General features: G+C 36.8%; 1 protein-coding gene across 6 annotated transcripts in view; it reads right to left on the reverse strand.

Annotated features, from left to right (window-relative positions):
* Window positions 1-16,401, reverse strand: part of ZNF280D (zinc finger protein 280D) — a 137,967-nt gene that overhangs the window by 81,446 nt on the left and 40,120 nt on the right. For all 6 annotated transcript variants that reach the window (XM_039230637.1, XM_039230636.1, XM_039230634.1 and 3 more), the window contains 2 exons: window positions 9,772-9,942; window positions 9,514-9,623 (listed from right to left, as the gene is read on the reverse strand). In XM_039230637.1, the coding sequence (XP_039086568.1) occupies window positions 9,514-9,623; window positions 9,772-9,942 (281 nt within the window). The remainder of the gene's footprint in view (window positions 1-9,513; window positions 9,624-9,771; window positions 9,943-16,401) is intronic.

Raw genomic sequence — 16,401 nt, forward strand, 5'->3', positions numbered from 1 at the left:
AATCTGGCCATGTGTAGCAACATGGATGGACCTTGAGGGTGTTACGCTGAGCGAAATAAGTCAGGCAGAGAAGAACAAATATCATATGTTTGCACGTATAGGAGGATTAGGAGGAACTTGACGGAGGAACAAGGGGGAGAAGAAGGGCGGAAATGGTGGGGGAAAGGGAGAGAGGCAAACCATGAGAGACTCTTGAATGCTGACAAAAACTGAGGACTGATGGATGTGGGGGGAAGGGGGGGATGGGCATGGAGGAGGACACTTGTGGGGATGAGCACTGAGTGTTATGTGGAAACTAATTTGACAATAAACTATTTGAAAAAAAAAAAAAGACAAAACAAGAATATTTTATAAAAATGCTAAAGGACGGTTTTGTAATACAACTGTAAGAGAATCATCCATATCGCAAACAATGGCAACAATCTTAGAACTGCAATATATAGGAGAAAACATTAGTAGTAATGAAAGATATAGATTGACCTGTGGTATTTCTCCATCCATGTAAGATCAAGTACACAACAGGATGGAGTTAACATGACAGAGTAGTATGGGGAACCTGAGTTTGTTTAGTCCCTGAAATGCAGCTAGATCAGCATCAAACCATTTTGAACACCTAGGAAATTGATCTGAGGATTAATGCAATAATCTGCATAATCTGAGCCAGAGAACTTGGCAGTTATGCAGTGAAGAGAGGGGAACTGGGGGAGAGAAAACCCATGGAGCCACGGAGTGTAGGGAGCCATTTTCGCAGAGAGAAGACAGAGAAAGAAAAAAGAGGAGAGTGCAGCATATCAGGATCATGCAAGAAAAGCACCGAGCCACTGTCCAGCGAGACCTTACCCCAGAGAATCAGCATGGACCCAAGCCACCAGGGTCTCTGAAGTGTGGGGTTTTGAAACACAGCACCATCTGAGATAAATCTCTGGAGGATGCCACACCTGACAGACAGACAGCTTAGACACAGACAAAGTAAAGGTAAGGAACAGACAGAAGCTTGAGACAAAGAAAGGGTGCCTGACTGCTTGTGTGTGTGAGGGCACAAAATTTTTGCACCAGAGGCTAGAGGGCTAGGTAAAGCCATTTTCACCTCAAGTGTGCATATGCACACACGTGGAACAACCCCAGTGAGCTAAGCAGTGCCACCAAGTGAAGAACAAAGCTGTTACAACAAGCCATGCCCATCTGCACACTCCAGGCACATCCCCCAGAGGACCAGCACATATTGCTTCCACCTGCTTAGTCTACAGACTACAGTGCATTGCAAAGTTGCAGTTCTAGGGAAAAATGGATATAACTTCATTTGGGTTTCATTCCATTTGCTTGCTGTTTATTTTCTTTGCTTCTTTTTTTTAATGTATTCTCTATTTTCTTTTGGTCTCTTGGATTCAGAAAGAGAAATTATTTTATTTTTTATTCTACTTTATTTTATACTATTAAATGTCTTAATTAAAAAAAAATTTAACGTTTATTTTTGAGGCAGAGTGAGTGAACATGAGCAGGGGAGGGGCAGAGAGAGAGAAGGGGAGGGAGACACAGAATCTGAACCAGGCTCCAGGCTCCGAACTGTCAGCACAGAGCCCAATGTGGGGCTTGAACTCACACATAGACCATGAGACCTTGACCTGAGCTGAAGTCAGATGCTTGACTGTCTGAGCCACCCAGCTGTCCATTTTTTAATTTTTAAATTTACTTTATAAGCTATTTTTTTCCTTTCTCTCTTTTTCTCTTTTCTATCAAGTTTCTCTGAACAAGCAGACTGAAACACACCTAGGATCTAGGTTCCTTTATTTGATTTTTTTAATTTTTAATTTTATTAATTTTTCTCTACCTCCAAAATGACAAGATGGAAGAATTCCCTCCGAAAGAAAAAGGAAGAAATGAAAGCCAGAGATTTAATCAAAACAAGAATAACTAAGATGTCTGAACTAGAATTTAAAACCACAATTATAGGGGCGCCTAGGTGACTCCAGTTGGTTAAGTGTCCAGCTTCGGCTCACGTCATGATCTCACGGTTCGTGGTTTTGAGCCCCACATTGGGCTCTGTGCTGATAGCTAGCTCAGATCATGGAGCCTGTTTCAGATTCTGTGTCCCCCTCTCTCTCTGATCCTCCCCTGCTCGTGCTCTCTTTCTCTCAGAAATAAATAAAACATTAAAAAAAATTTTTTAAACCACAATTACAAGAATACTACCTGGGGTTGAAAAAAGCATAGAAGACACCAGAGAATCCCTTTCTTTTCTTTTTTTAAAAAATTTTTAATAGTTTATTTATTTTTAAGACAGAGAGAGACAGAGCATGAGTGGGGTAGGGGCAGAGAGAGAGGGAGACACAGAATCTGAAACAGACTCCAGGCTCTGAGCTGTCAGCACAGAACCCAATGCGGGACTCGAACTCAGGAACCACATGATCACGACCTGAGCCAAAGTCGGACACTCAACCAACTGAGTCACCCAGGCGCCCCAAGAGAATCCCTTTCTACAAAGATAAAAGAATTAGAATCTAGTCAGGCTGAAATTAAAATGCTGAAAATAAAAATGCATCCAATCTCAAATGGCAGCCATGACAGCAAAGACAGATGAAGCAGAGCAGCAAATCAGTGATACAGAAGATAAAGTTATGGAAAATAACAAAGTAGGGAAAAAAAGAAAACAAAAGGCAAACAATCACAATATAAGACATAGAGAACTCAGTGGCTTATTAAAGAGAAATAACATTCATATCATAGGAGTCTCATAAGATGAAGAGAGACAAAAAGGGGCAGAAAGTTTATGTGAGTAAATTATAGCTGAAAACTTTCCTAATTTGGGGAAGGACACAGACATTAAAATCCAAGAAGCACAGAGAATTCCCATTAGACTCAACAGAAACTGACTATCAACAAGGCACATCTTAGTCAAATTCACAAAATACACAGACAAAGAATCATGAAAGCAGCAAGGGGGAAAAAGTCCTTAACCTACAAGGGAAGAAAGATCAGGTTTGCAGCAGACCAATCCAGAGAAACTTGGCAGGCCAGGAAGGAGTAGTAGGATATATTCAGCATACAGAATCAAAAAACATATGCAGCCAAGAATTCTTTAGCCAGCAAAGCTGTCATTGAGAATAAAAGGAGAGCTAGAGTTTTCCAGACAAACAACAATTAAAGGAGTTTGTGACCACTAGACCAGCACTGCAAGATATTTTAAGGAGGACTCTGAGTAGAGAAAAAAAACAAAACAAAACAAAACAGACTAAAAGCAAAAAAGACCAGAAAGGACCCAAGAATATCACCAGAAACACCAATTCTATAGCAACACAACGACACTAAATTCATATCTTTTAATATTCACTCTGAATATAAATGTACTAATGCTCTAATCAAAAGACACAGGATATCAAAATGGATGAAAAAACAAGGTCCGTATATATGCTGACTACAAGACACTCATTTTAGACCTACAGACACATGCAGTCTGGGACGCCTGGGTGGCTCAGTCAGTTAAGCATCTGACTCTTGGTTTCAGCTCAAGTCATGATCTCGTGTTTCTGAGATCAAGCCCTGTGTCATGCTCTACACTGACGGCACAGACAGAGCATGCTTTGGAATCTCCCTCTCCGTCTCTCTCTGCCCCTTCCCCACTCATGCTCTCTCTCCCTCAAAATAAATAAACTTTAAAACATTAAAAAAAAAAAAAAAAAGACACCTGCAGACTGAAAGTAAGGGGATGGAGAACCAATTACCATGCTAATGGATGTCAAAATAAAGCCTGAGTAGCAATACTTACATCAGACAAATTAAATTTTAAAACAAAGACCATAACAAGAGATGAAGAAGGGCATTATATCATAATTAAGGAGTCTATCCACCCCAAGATCTAACAATTGTAAATATTTATGCCATCAACTTAGAATCATTCAAATACACAAAACAAAAAATCATAAACATAAAGAAATTCATTGATAATACCACCATAATAGTAGAGGGGCTTTAACACCCCACTTACAGCAGTGCATAGATCAACTAAGCAGAAAATCAACAAGGAAACAATGCCTTTGGATGACACACTGGACTGAATGGACTTAACAATTATACTGAAAATGTTTCAACCCAACACAGAATACACATTATTCTTGATGCACATGGAACATTCTCCACAAGAGATCACATACTGGGTCACAAATCAGCCCTTAAAAAGTAAAAAAAGTCAACATCATTTGATGCATATTTTCAGACCACAATGCTATGAAACTTGAAATTAATCACAAGAAAAAATTTGGAAAGACCAAAACTACTTGGATATTAAAGAACATCTGTTAACCAAGAAATTAAAGAGGAAATAAAAAAGTACATGGCAGCCAATGAAAATGAAAACATGACAGTCCAAAACCTTTGGGATGCAGCAAAGGCAGTCACAAAAGGGAAGTATATATCAATCTGGGCCTTCCTATAAGAAGGAAGAAATGTCTCAAAAACACAACTTAACTATACACCTAAAGGAGCTGGAAAAATCATAGCAAATAATGCACAAAACCAGCAGAAGAAAGGAAATAAAGATTAGAGTGGAAATCAATGATTTCTAAATCAAAAAAATAGTACAACATATTAACAAAACTAAGTTGGTTCTTTCAAAGAATTAATAAAATTAACAGACTCCAAGATCTATCAAAAAGAAAAAGAAAGCACCCAAAAATAGAATCACAAATGAGAGGAAAGATCACAACAAATACCATAAAAATACAAACAATAATAAGGGAATATTATGAGCAATTATATGCAAACAAATTGGACAATCTGGAAGAAATGGATAAACTCCTAGAAATATATAAACTATCAAAACTGAAACATGAAGAAGTAAACAATTTGAATAGACCCATAGCCAGTTAAGAAACTGAATCCATAATCAAATATTTCTAACAAACAAAAGTCCAGGGTCAGATGACTTCCCAGAGGAATTCTACCAAACATTCAAGAAGTGTTAACACCTATTCTTTCAAAGCTGTTCCAAAAACTAAAATGGAAGAAAAACTTCCGAACTCATTCTATGAGGTCAGCATTCTTTTGATTCCAAAACCAGACAAAGACCCCAGTAAAAAGGAGAATTACAGACCAATTTCCCTGAAGAACATGGAGGCAAAAATTCTCAACAAGATACTAGCAAACTAAATGCAACAATACATTAAAATAATTAATCACCATAATCAAGTGGGATTATTCCTGGTCTGCAGGAGTGCTTCAATATCCACAAATCAATCAATGTGATACATCACATTAATGAAAGAAAGGATAAAAACCACATGATTCCCTTAAAAGATACAGAAAAAGCATCTGACAAAATACAGCATTCTTCTTGATAAAAACTCTCAAGAAAGTAGGGATGGAGGGAACATCTCTCAACATCATAATGTCCATACACGAAAGACCCATATCTAATATCATCCTCACTGAGGAAAACCTGAGAGCTTTCCCCCTAAGGTCAAGAACATGATAGGGATGTCTGGTCTCACAAGTGTTGTTCAACATCATACTAGAAGTACTAGCCTCAGTAATCACACAACAAAAAGAAAAAAAAAAGGCATCCAAATTGGTAAGGAAGAAGTCAAACTTTCACTTTTCACAGACGGCATGATACTCTACATGGAAAACCACCAAAAAATTGCTAGAACTGATACATGAATTCAGCAAAGCTGCAGGATATACAATCAATGTACAGAAATCAGTTACATTTCTATACACCAATAATGAAGCAACAGAAACAGAAATCAAGGAATCAATATCATTGACAATTGCACCAAAATCCATAAAATACCTAGCAATAAATCTAATCAAACAACTAAAAGATATACATGGAAAGCTATAGAAAGCTTACGAAAGAACTTGAAGAAGACACAAAGAAATGGAAAAATATTCTATTCTCATGGATTGGAAGAACAAATAATTTAAAATGTCAATACCTCCCATAGCAGTCTACACATTGAATGCAATCCTTAACAAAATAATACCAGCATTCTTCACAGAGCTAGAGCAAATAATTATAAATTTGTATAGAACCAGAAAACCCCAAATAGCCAAAGTAATGTTGAAAAAGAAAACCAAAGCTGAAGGCATCCCAATTCTGGACTTCAAGCTATATTACAAAGCAATAATCATCGAGATAGTGTTACTGGCACAAAAACAGACACGTAGATCAATGGAACAGAACAGAAAACCCAGAAATGGACCCAAAAATATAGAGCCAACTAATCTTTGACAAAGCAGTAAGGAATATTCAGTGGTAAAAAGACAGTCTCTTTAGCAAATGGTGTTGGGAAAAATGGACGGCAACATGCAAAAGAGTAAATCTGGACTTTCTTACACCATATACAAAAATCAACTCAAAATGGATGAAAGACCTAAATGTAAGAAAGGAAGCCATCTAAATCCTAGAGAACAAACCAAGCAGAAATCTCTTTGACCTCAGCCACAGCAATTTCTTACAAGACATGTCTCTAGAAGCAAGGGAAACAAAAGCAAAAATGAACTTTGGACACCTTATCAAGATAAAAGGCTTCTGCACAGCTAAGTAAACAATCAACAAAACTAAAAGGCAACCAACAGAATGGGAGAAGATATTTGCAAATGACATTGTGTGATAAACGGTTAGTATCAAAAAACAATAAAGAATTTCTCAAACTCAACATCCAAAATAAAAGTAGCCCAGTGAAGAATGGACAAATACTTTTCCAAAGACATCCAGATGGCAACCAGACCCATTAAAAGACACTCAATATCACTCATCATCAGGGAAATACAAATCAAAACTACAGTGAGATACCACTTCACATCTGTCAGAATGGTTAAATAAACAACTCAAGAAACAAAGATGCTGGTGAGAACGTGGAGAAAGAATACTTTTTCATTGCTGGTAGGAATGCAAACTGGTGCTGCCCCTCTGGAAAACAGTACAGAGGTTCCTCAAAAAATTAAAAATGGAGGTACTCTATGACCAGCAATTGCACTACTAGGTATTTATCCAAAAGATATAAAAATGCTGATTTGAAGGAGATCATGCACCCCAATGTTTATAGCAGCACTATCAACAATAGCCAAATTATGGAAAGAGCCCAAATGTCCAATGACTGACGAATAGACAAAGAAGATGTGGTGGGTCTATATATATATGGAAAGAGAGAGAGAGAGAGACACACACACACACACACACACACACACACACACACACACACACACGAATATTACTCGGCACTTCAAAATATTGTTGTTGCCATTTGCAACAACGTGAATGGACCTAGAATGTACTTTGCAAAATGACAGTCAGAGAAAGACAAATATCATAGGATTTCACTTATACGTGGAATTAAAAAAAAACAAAACAGATGAACATAGGCGCCCTTGCAAGAATTTTCTAAAGGTTAAATAAAATACAGTATTTAAAGTTTAGTAGTCTGGCACATGGTCTCAGATAAACATATTGTTCTTATTATTGTAGGATATTTGCCTTACGTTTTAGATATTCTTTAATGAAAGAGAAAATATTATTTCTGTAGTACCGTCATTCTACTTATCTATAATAGCAAACATTCATTTGCAAAGAATCTAAAAATCACAGTTTTTCAAAATGGAACTCCATGTTGTAATACTAAAACTTCAACTGATATATAAAATGCATAAGCTAGAACACAAAAGAGTCTAGGTAAGTTTTAAATTTCCTTGTTCTAGAGTTGGTGACTATTCTGTCACATTTCTTCATGATATAAATACACATAAGTTTTCTTATTATATGTTTAACTTAATTCAGTAATACGTCTTAGAGATCATTCCATATCATTATCCATTACAGGTTCCATTCTTTATAAAAGGTTGCATAGTGTCATATTATATGATTATATGAAATTTTGGTTGTTTATAATATGAGTAATACACATATTGGATGTAAAGCTACATTTCAGAAAATGGCTACCAATTTTACCAGACACAGAAAGACATATAATATGCTACAATTTATACACAAAATGGAAAGAAAATAAGAACATTTGTGTTTACCTGTATATGTAGAAAGAAAGTTAGGAAAAATACAACAACCAACTAATAAAAATTATTTTCTTTGAGAGTCATTCTGGGAACCAGGTTAATAAAAGACAGAGTTAAGATTTTTCACGTGTATGCCTCTGGACACTTATTTATCTTGAATAATATCATTGTATTCCTTAATCAAATAATTAAAGTTAAAGAATTTAGCCCTTTTTTCTTTCCATCCAAAATGCAAACATGAGATACTTGATGTATTTTATGTATAACCAAAAGTCCCTGTACAGGTTAATTCTCATATAAGAAGAAAGCACAGAGTGCAATTATCAGGGACTACATTCTGGGAACTGATAGTAGTCACAGACCAAATTCAGTTTTGTATCTGATAAAGAGATTGAACCTGAAATTCTAAAAGAGTTCCCTTATCTTTTTCTACCTTTTTAATAAAATGTCGTATCTTAATAAGAGTTTGTCAATCTCTGAAATAGTGAAGAAGAACTTTCCTTACCTATTTGTTTACAACTGTACCCTTCTCCTTCCTTTCTTTCTTCATATAATCTACATGGACTTTTTTCTTTCTCTTTCCCCCTTTCTGCCATTTCCACAGGGCATGCAAAGAGAATACAGGCTATCTTTTCTCACACAACAGGAGGATACTCTAATATGTACTAAAATATTTCAAGTAAAATGTTACCTACACCTCATATTTCATTTGTACTTTGAAAAATTCTTAAAATTTAATTTCAAGACATTCCTATTGCAATAAAAAGCCTAAATTAATTTAGGACAATTACACAAACTATATTCTGAATATAATTATTTCATATGAAATGTTCCATCATTTGGGGTTTAAGTCTGAGTGTTGAAAATTAAATGTAAAATTCAGATTTTCATGGTGCGATGTGTCATGCACATGTTACCATGGACACAAAAACATGATAACTGAAGAAACTATAAAATGCCTTTTTTTAAAAGCTGAATTATGCCAAATCTACTAAATAAAATATTCTGATTAATAACTTACTTTCATTAAAACTAGAATATAATAAGCATACATTAAAATGTATATAATCTTAATTCTTAAAATTTGATGTTTCAGAGAATATTTAAAAATCTTAAATAGGGGCGCCTGGGTGGCTTAGTCGGTTAAGTGTCCGACTTTCGCTTAGGTCATGATCTCGCGGTTCATGGGTTCTAGCCCCGCGTCGGGCTCTGTGCTGACAGCCAGCTCAGAGCCTGGAGCCTGTTTCAGTCTGTGACTCCCTCTCTCTCTGACCCTCCCCTGCTCACACTGTCTCTCTCTCGCCTAGAAATAAATAAAACATTTAAAAAAAATTAAAAAAAAATCTTAAAGATAATCATTAGGAATATAAATCTTTTCAAAAGTTATATGTAAATACCACTATGAGAAGACTTTTTCACCTAAATATCTGGACAAAGCATTATTTACTATAAATCAATATTTTAGGGATTTGCAAACTTTTTTAAAATTAAATTTTGAAAAAGTTTTACCTTCATGTGATTTTTCAAAGGCTCCAAAAGATTAAAATGAATATTGCACTTTGGACAAGCTCTTGGAAAAGGTGTTCCATTTTTAGATTGATTTGATGAGGTATTTGTACCTAAAATAAATTTCCAAAACATATGTAATTCAAAATTCATCTTTTATAACTTTAAGTAACGACTAATAAGAGTTAGTAAATTTATAATTTCTAAAATTTATGTATAAATACTATAATTTCTTTTTTATATTCCACATTTCGCATTTACCTTTTGATGATATAGCCTGGGGAGATGTCACTGAAAGAGATTTAACTGAAGGAAATACAGCTGAAGAATTTATTCCAGAAACACCATCACTGGGCTTAGGCTTTTTTGGATTAATGCTGTTTACTTCAGAAGTAGAAGGACGTTTTGATAAAAATGAACTTTCATTCATACCTACAATGAATTAAATAGTGGGAAAAATATTTTTAAACACTGTACCATGTTACCTACAATTAAATAAAATTACTTTGGAGCTAAATTAAATGTAATACTATTGAATGATCCTATCATTCAAATGACAATAAATAATGACAAAAATAATGACAATAATAATCACAAAAATGTGATCAAAAGTCAGGGGGTTTATCAAATAGCAATCTTGAAAAAGAACAAAACTGGAGGTATCACAATCTCAGATTTTAAGATATACTACAAAGCTGTAGTAATCAAAACAGTATGGTACTGGCAAAAAACCAGACACACAGCTCAGTACAACAAAACAGCCCACAAATAAAACCACAATTATGACAATTAATCTACAACAAAGAGGCAAGAATATACAATGGGAAAAAGTCTCTTCAACAAATGATGTTGGGAAAACTGGGCAGCTATATGCAGAATGAAACTGGACCACTTTATTACATCATACACAAAAATAAACTCAAAATGGAATAAAGATCTAAATGGGAGATCTGAAACCATAGAATTTCTACAAGAAAACATAGGCAATAGTCTCTGTGAAATCAGCTATAGAAATATTTTTCTAGATAGGTTTCCTTTGTCTAGATAAACAAAAGCAAAATAAACTAATGAGACTACATCAATAGTAAAGACTTCTGCACAGCAACGGAAATCAACAACAAAACAAAAGGGCAATGTACAGAATGGGAAAAGATATTTTCAAATGATATATCCAATAGGGAGTTAACATGCAAAAATATATAAATAACTTATACAACTCAACAGCAAAAAACCCCCAAATAATGCAATTTAAAATGGGCAGAAGACATGAACAGACATTTCTCCAAAGACATAGAGATGATCAAGAGACACATGAAAATATGTTTACCATCACTAATCATCAAGGAATGCAAACCAAAACTACAATGAGATACCACCTCACACCTATCAGAATGGCTAAACTCAGAAAGACAAGAAATAACAAGTATTGATGAGGATGGGGAGGAAAAGGAACCCTCATACATTGCTGGTGGGAAAGCAAGCCATTGCAACCACTCAGGAAAACAGTGTAAAGTTCCTCAAAAAATTAAAAATATAATTACTGTATTATCCAGTAATTCCACTACTGGTATTTACTCAAAGACTCAAAACACTAATTCAAAAAGATATATGTTTACTGCAGCATTATTTCCAATAACCAAGATATGAAAGAAATCAAGGTGTCAATCCACAGATGAATGGATAAAGAACATGTGATATATGTATGTATACATACATGCACACACACACAATGGAATATTACTCAGCCATAAAAAAAAAAAAAGAATGAAATCTGAACATTTGCGACAACACAGATGGACCTAGAGGACATAATGCTAAAGTGAAATAACTCAGTCAGAGAAAGACAAACATTTCATTCATATGTGGAATTTAAGAAACAAAACAAACACATAAAGAAAAAAAGGAGATAAAGATATAACCCAGAAGCTTAAATATAGAGAACAAATTGGTAGCAGGAGATGGATGGGGAATGGATGAAATAGGTGAAAAGGATTAAAAGTACACTTATAACGAAGAGCACTGAGTAATGTATAGAATTTCTGAATCATTCTATTATACACCTGAAACTAACATAACACAGTATTTAATTATATTTGAATTTTTAAAATTAATTTAATTTTTGGGTGAGGGAGCTAAAATTGCATACTAGGACTCTAGGCTCCTCTAGTTACCTACAGAGCTAGGTAACTATCAAATCATTCTGAATATTCAAGAAACTGACCTGAGGACTGACAGAACAAATACCACAACTAGCGGGAGACAAGAGTCTACACATCTAGGTAGGTAGGAAGCACGGACACAAGGTTTGGGGTAGAAATGGACTGCAGGTGCTGCAAAGGGGAGGAAGCCCTGGTGGCAGAGAGAAGAGAAACGGGGGGAGGGAGGGAGAGAGGAAGAAGTGGGGGAGGGGGGAGAGAGATTGAAAGGAAAACACAGGAATGCACAGAACACTTCTTCAAAGTCATTGGCTTGGAAAATGAGATGGGCTGATTTTCCAAAGATTTTGCAACCAGCAGGGTTAGAAGACTAGAGTTTTAAAGGTCAGCAGGCTTGATAAGAAGGCAGGCAAACAAACCTGGGGCAGACAGTGCCATCTGAGGAATGTCCAAGGCACACAGTGGGGAAACTGTTCACTCATGGAGCGCATCTGAGGTAGCATTTGCAGTGATACCTCTCAGAGGACAAAAGAGCTGGGGGTGCTATTTCCCTCCCCTGCCCCTCAGCATAGGCACAGAGCCGCCTGCCAAGGGAAACTTGGCCCCAACACTGGCTGCCTAGCCTATGCTCCATGTCCTACAACCTTGAGGTCTGGCACAATTGCCATTCTTTTTTTTTTTTTTTTTATTTCTAGGGGAGAGAGAGAGAGAGAGACAGCGTGCAGGGGGGAGGGTCAGAGAGAGAGGGAGTCAAAGACTGAAACAGGCTCCAGGCTCTGAGCTGGCAGTCAGCACAGAGCCCGACGCGGGGCACGAACCCACGATCCGCGAGATCATGACCCAAGCGAAAGTCGGACGCCCAACCGACTAAGCCACCCAGGCGCCCCCACAACTGCCATTCTTGATCAAACCTGCATCAGTCCCAGTGAAGCAAGACCCTTTGCCAGAAGACCAGCACAGGCCCATGCCCATACCACATCCCTAAAGTTTGTAGTTTTATAGGTCAGCAGGGTTGGCTACAATAGAGTCCTAAGTGCACTGCACTGCTCCTGGCAGGCAAGCAACCCAGGGACAGACTGCATAAAAATGGCAATCTGAAAAATGCCTGAGACACAAGAAGGGAAACTATTCGCTCTTCTGGGAGTGCTTCCCTGAGATCAGCAAGCATGGAGACCCCTCTCTGGGGACAAGGGAGCAACCCGGTACCATTCTTCTCCCCCAGAGTCAGCATAAACCACCTGTAGTAAATAGCACAGTGCCTACACTGGCTACCTAATCTGCTTTACACATGCCCTACCCCCCTGCACTGCGGTGGTACTGCACTTCTCAGGCAAGCATGCCTCAGTCCCAGTGCAGTGGGCCAGCAGAAACCCCCACACACACCACGTCCCCTAACCAGTTCTGCAAGCCTTCAGCTCTAGAGGAAGTAGTTAAAACTCAGCAAACTCGGTTCAAGGTCCAAACAATGCTCCTTATAAGCAAAGAGAGCCTCTGAAGATGATTAGCCTAAAGGATACAGTAGCCAAAACACAGCAGCGGAATGCATACAACATATACCAGAGACACTCCCTGAAGTGCCAAGCTCTAGACATTATATGACCTCTACTTCATAAAGCCTTTAGTCTCAGAAGCAGGAAACATAACAGGATTTTCTAACACACAGAGGAAGAGATTTAGATAAAATGCCATGACAGAGGACTTAATCCCAAATGAAACAAGAAAAAGTCACAGCCAGAAATTTAATTGAAATAGATATAAGTAATGTTTCTGATAGAGAATTTAAAGCAAAAATCATACAATATTCACTGAGCTTCAAAAAAGGGAGACCCTTACCTGAGATAATACAGCTAAAAAACAATCAGTTATAAATGATAAATGAAATAACTGAAATATGAAACAAACTAGATGCAGAGAACACAGGGATAGAAGAAGCAGAAGAACGAATAAGTGATACAACAGATAAAATAATGAAAAATAATGAAGCTGAACAAAAGAAAGAAGAATTATGGAACGTGAGAATAGACTTAGGAACTCAGTGGCTCCATCAAACGTCATAACATTCATATTATAGGAATCCCAGAAGAAGAAAGAGAAAAGGGGGCAGAAAATTTATTTGAGAAAATAACAGCTGAAAACTTCCCTAATCTGAGGAAGGAAAGAGACATCCAGATCCAGGGAGCACAGAGAATTACCACCAAAATCAAAAGCAGGCCAACATGAAGACATACTGTAATTAGATTTGTAAAATATAGCCCCCTCCCAAAAAAATCCTAAAAGCTGCAAGACAAAAAAAGTCCCTACCTTACAAGGGAAGACCCATAAGGCTAGCTTCATATCTCTCCACAGAAACTTGACAGGCCAGAAGGGAGTGGCATGATATATTCAAAGTGCTAAATGGGAAAAATCTGGAGCCAGAACACTTTATCCAGCAAAGCTATCATTCAGAATAGAAGAAAGTGAGTTTCCCAGATAAAAACTAAAGGAGTTCGTGACCACTAAGACAGCCCTGAAAGATATATTAAAGGGGAATCTTCAAGTGGAAAAGACTAAAAGTGACAAAAACAAAAAAAAAAAAGAGAGAAAATCTCCATAAACAATGACAGAACAAGTAATAAACTGGTACTAAATATCTATCAATAATTGCTCTAAATGTAAATGGACTAAATAGTCCAAACAAAAGACAAAGGATGTCAGAATGAGTTAAAAAAAAAAAAAAAGGTATTGGGGCACCTGGGTGGCTCAGTCAGTTGAGTGTTGAACTCTTGATTTCGGCACAGGTCATGATCCCAGAGTCATGGGATTGGGCCCTGCATTAGGCTCTACACTGAGCATGGAGTAAGATATTCTCTTTCTTCCTCTGCCCCTCTTTCCTACTCATGTGCACTCTCTAAAAAGATAAAAAATAAAATCAAAGGGGCACCTCGGTGGCTCAATCAATTAAATGATCAACTTCAGCTCAGGTCATGTTCTCATGGTTTGTGAGTTTAAGCCCGAAATCGGGCTCTCTGCTGTCAGTGCAGAGCCTGCTTCAAATCTTCTCCCACTCCCCATCTGCCCCTCTCCAGCTTGCATTCTCTCTCTCAAAAATAAACATTAAAAAATGTTCATTGAAAAAATAATAAATAGGGGCGCCTGTATGGCTCAGTCAGTTAAGCATCTGATTTCAGCTCAGGTCATGATCTCACAGTTCGTGAGTTCAAACCGTACACTGGGCTCTGTGTGGACAGCTCAAAGCCTGGACCCTGCTTCAGATTTTGTGTCTCCCTCTCTGTCTGTTCCTCCTCGGCTCGTGCTCTGTCTCTCTAAAAATAAATAAACATTAAAAAAAATTTTTTTAATAAATAACAGGAAGACCCTACTAAATGTTGCCTAAAAGAGACTCATTTTAGACCTAAAGACAACTGTAGATTCAAAGTGAAAGGATGGAGAGATATTTATCATGCAAAAGAACATCAAAAGAAAGCTGGAATATAAGCAATACTTATATCAAACAAATTTGATTTTAAAACAAAGGCTATAATAAGAGATGAAGAAGGGCATGATATAATAAAGGGGACTATCCAACAAGAAAATCTAACAACTGTAAATATTTATGACCCCGACATGGGAGTTACCCAAATATATAAAACAATTAATAACAAAAACGAACAAATTAATAATAATACCATAATGGTAGGGGGCTTTAACACCCACTTATACCAAGGGACAGATCATCTAACCAGAAAATCAACAAGGAAGCAAGATGGACTTTGAATGATACACTGAACCAGATGGACTTAACAGATACAATGAGAACATTTCATCCTAAAGCAGAATACACATTCTTTTCAACTGTACAAGGGACATTCTCCAAAACAGATCAAATACTAGGTCACAAATCAGGCCTCAACAAGTACAGAAAGACTGAGATCATATCAGGCATATATTCTGATTACAATGCTACAAAACTTAAAGTGAACCATAAGAAAAAATTCAGAAAGACCACAAAAACATGGAAGTTAAACAACATGCCACTAAACAATGAATGGGTCAACCAGGAGATCAAAAAGCAAATATAAAAAATACAAGCAAACAAATGAAAATGAAAATACATAGTCCAAAACCTCTGGAATGTACCAAAACCAGTCATAATAAGAAAGTATACGGTGGCTTCCGGGTGGCTCAGTCAGTTAAGCTTCCAACTCTTGATTTCAGCTTAGGTCATGCTCCCAATTCTTGAGATCAAGCCCTACATCAGACTCTGCACAGTGCAGAGTCTGCTTAGAATTCTCTCTCTGCCCCTCCCTCACCCCCAGTAAACATTAAAAACATAAACTTAATTTTAAAAAGAGGGAAGTCTAGAGCAATACAGGCCTACTTTAATAAGCAAGAAAAATCTCATATAAACAACCTAACCTGATACCTAAAGGAGGTAGAAAAAGAACAACCAATGAAACCAAAAGCCAGCAGAAGAAGGGAAATAACCGTCAGAGCAGAAATAAATGATACAGAAACCAGGTGCTGGTTCTCTGACAAAAAAAAAAATCAATAAAATTGATAAACCTGTAGCCAGACTTATCAAAGAGAAAAGACTCAAATAAAATCACAAACAAGAAAGAAGAAATAACAACCAACACCACAGAAACACAATTATAAGAAAATATTATGAAAAACTATATGCCAACAAATTAGACAACTTGAAAGAAATGGATAAATTCTTAGAAACATATAAGCTATCAAAACAGAAACAAGAAGA

This window comes from Hyaena hyaena, unplaced genomic scaffold (genome assembly GCF_003009895.1).
Source record: "Hyaena hyaena isolate Hyena2069 unplaced genomic scaffold, ASM300989v1 scaffold_49, whole genome shotgun sequence".
Classification (NCBI taxonomy): Eukaryota; Metazoa; Chordata; class Mammalia; order Carnivora; family Hyaenidae; genus Hyaena; species Hyaena hyaena.